The sequence below is a fragment of the Thalassophryne amazonica genome, chromosome 3 (assembly GCF_902500255.1).
Source record: "Thalassophryne amazonica chromosome 3, fThaAma1.1, whole genome shotgun sequence".
NCBI classification, from domain to species: domain Eukaryota; kingdom Metazoa; phylum Chordata; class Actinopteri; order Batrachoidiformes; family Batrachoididae; genus Thalassophryne; species Thalassophryne amazonica.
In genome coordinates, this window is record NC_047105.1 from 89,344,923 (window position 1) to 89,347,891 (window position 2,969).

Genomic DNA, 2,969 nt, shown 5'->3' on the forward strand with positions numbered 1-2,969 from the left:
AGTGTGATTTATGCCCTAATACGGAGATACAATGAGAGGTGGATACATGTTGACGCTGCGCTCTCTGTGTTTCGGTGACACTGTGCGTAATGATGCCTGTTGAAGCTTTACTTTGGACAGCTGTGTGCTGGTGCACGTCCCAGTCCCCGCTGACATTTTAGGAATGATAAAGTTCCGCTTTGCCTGGAGCTACAGCCTGAGTGGAGCCGGGGCCTCCGTCTGCGGCAGATTGTCTGCGCTCATTACCGCAATTATTTAACCCCTGCTCAATGGCAGGGCTACGAAGAACGCCCGTAAAACTTCTCTAGTCTGGACATTTAAGTCTTCCTGAAATTAGTTTTCTTTTATTTCTTTTAGGGAAATATTTGGCGTTTATATAGGCAGTGTCACTGCGGCTTCAGCGGGTTTTACACCCTAAAACCCATCATCGTGACACCTCGGTGGATAGTTTACCACCAATTACGCACATAGATCCAATCGCCAGTATTTATGGATGTTTTTAAAGTCCACGCACAACTGGATGCCCCCCACTCCACACCCCCACTCCCATCCTCGAAGTCCTCTGGCGCCAACAAAATCCAGGTTAGTTGTTTCAAAGAAAATAGGCAACAGCTGGAAAAGTCGATTCGTCTAAATAACAAGTGACTTTTTGGATCCGCAGCGCGCTGCAATTGGCAAAAACAAATAAACAAGAAAATATAATAATAATAATAATAATGAATAAATAATATAATAATACTCATGCACTCATCCTAAATAATATGCGAATTTTTACCCGTCTGTCCAATAAGGCCTCAGAAATAATATTCATCATGCAGACATTGTCAATGCAGAAAAATATGCATTTTCCTCCCACTAGGTCAAAAATATACATATATTTGTTTAAACCATAAACTATTATCCAAACGTGGCAGACCTATCCCTCCTCTGAAAAACTGAAAAAGAAATATTTTATTGGAAACATCAAATTCCAGTGAAATAGTGAAAACAAGCAACCGATTCATGAAAAAGAATAAACAATTTATTGTTAAGTTATGTCACAAATATATCCATAATATAAATGAGATTATTCTTCAAATATACATTATTTTACAGTACACAATATCCCTTCCAAAGGGAATCATTCCAACAACAGACAGTGCTGTTATATGTTAAAAATAAAATAAAATAAAATAAAAAAATGTTCAATTACACAAAGACCATTCACTGATACTGGAGTCAGTAACCCGTCGAGTTACCCGCTGATATGAATGCAAATTAAAAAAAAAGAATAATAACATTAAAAACAATAAGGATTGTTTTTGCAGTGTGGCATCAGAGCAGAAGTGTGACGGCTGTGGAACACACTCCTCCACTGCCCCCCCCTCCCACCCCCCCAAAAAATCTCCACCTTAGTTATTTAGTCTCACTTGCTTATTCTTTATTAAATAAAATGTATAGCATGAATATCTTGATTTTAGAATTAGATTCACCGCCACTTCAGAATAAATTCGAGATTAAATGACCAGCTAAGGTGGATATTTTTTATTTTTTGCAGCGTGTGAACTTACTGGAGAGGTCAAGAGAAGCGGATAAACTTCGGGGTCCTCAGAAGGGGCTCGTTTAAGAGTTCGCATGAGTTCACCACCGGGATGAGAGTCACCTGTCCTCATCTTCGCTTCTCTGTCAAGCGAGATGGTACATACTGTATCCGACGTGAGCGGCGTACAGTCCCACGGGAGAAACCGGCAGCGAGTGCCGCTGGAACGGGTGCGAGCCGGCGTAGGAAGCGGGGACGTGCGCGCCGAGCGGAAAGGAAATCCCGAAAGCTGGAGGCAGCATGGGCTTCGCTGCCATTTTCAGTTTCTCCAGTTCTGCCTCCTGCAGCCGTTTGGCTTTGGCTCTGCGGTTCTGAAACCATATTTTAACCTGGGTTTCCGTCAGGTTGAGGGAGCTGGAGAACTCCGCGCGCTCGGCGATGGAGAGGTATTGTTTCTGCCGGAACTTCCTCTCCAGCGCCAGCAGCTGGGACGTGGTGAAGGGGGTCCGCGGCTTCCTGTTGGTCTTGTGTTTTCTCAGCGGACAGGCAGGAGGACTCAACCTTCCTGTAAGAAGAGGTTTAAAATCTTAGAGAATAAAAGAGCAAAATCCACACAGATTTACGAGCGCAGCGTCGCGAGTCAAACTTACGTGGAGGCGTGGGAGAAAACCGAGGACTCTGAATCCACGAAGTCCTCTCTTTGCCGTCAGGACTCTCGGGTTTAATCAGCGCGTCTTCTGGCGCGTTCACGAGTTCGCTCACAGAAAACGATGAGTTCATGGGAAACGCGGGAACGGACGTATCCAGACCTCCAAAAGAACTCATCCGCGCGCCCTTCCCCAGCGCGTGAGATGTCCCGGCACCGGATGGGACGTCCGGGGATGGAACCTCTCTGGTCGGCTTCCGATCAGCCATCAGCGCCTCCACGCTGAACGGCAGGATCGCAACTTTTGGCTTACCGGCGTCCTCTGCGGGACTGAGGTTTGTCTGCATCTCGCCTCTGCTGGAGAGAACCGGACGCGGAGGAGGAGGAGGAGGAAGGTCTTCGGGTTTCAAACCGGCGGTCAGAGCTGACATGGCGATCGATGGGGCCATACAGGTCCGACTGGACTCTCATGCGTAGAGGAGTTGCCCAAAGTTGAAGCCGTGCGCCCTAAGGTGACGACGTCCTCATGTTTTTGTGACAAGATTGGAGCGCAGTGCCGTAATAAGGAAGGCGTGGAGATAGAGATATCCAATCAGGAGCGAGATGGGCTGGTCCCGAGACGACTTCAAAAAAAAAAAAAAAAAAACCGTGTGGGAAAGTTAGCAACAGTTGCTTTTTGTTGTTGTTGTTTTACAGCCCGCTTTAGATCAACACAAACAAACAACCAAACAAAAGATTATCAATGATTCACCAAGAAGAAACCCACAAAATGAGCTCCAAATTATTTTGCAAAACGCTCTTTTA

The 2,969-nt window shown here is 45.7% G+C and overlaps 1 protein-coding gene across 1 annotated transcript; it reads right to left on the bottom strand.

Annotated features, from left to right (window-relative positions):
• Positions 1–1,518: 1,518 nt before the first annotated feature.
• On the bottom strand, positions 1,519–2,686 carry msx1a (muscle segment homeobox 1a). The gene is made up of 2 exons (XM_034167050.1): positions 2,170–2,686; positions 1,519–2,084 (listed from the first exon to the last, which is right to left on the bottom strand). The coding sequence occupies exons 1-2, from the start codon at positions 2,612–2,614 to the stop codon at positions 1,666–1,668; spliced, it is 864 nt and encodes a 287-aa protein (XP_034022941.1). The 5' UTR covers positions 2,615–2,686; the 3' UTR covers positions 1,519–1,665.
• Positions 2,687–2,969: the final 283 nt, after the last annotated feature.

What these genes read in the sequence shown, in the direction of transcription:
- msx1a (XM_034167050.1), bottom strand. Translation starts at nt 2,614, where the DNA reads ATGGCCCCATCGATCGCCATGTCAGCTCTGACCGCCGGTTTGAAACCC. An exon ending in GTTTTCTCCCACGCCTCCAC is followed by an intron (nt 2,085 to 2,169) that starts GTAAGTTTGACT and finishes CTCTTCTTACAG; the next exon opens with GAAGGTTGAGTCCTCCTGCC.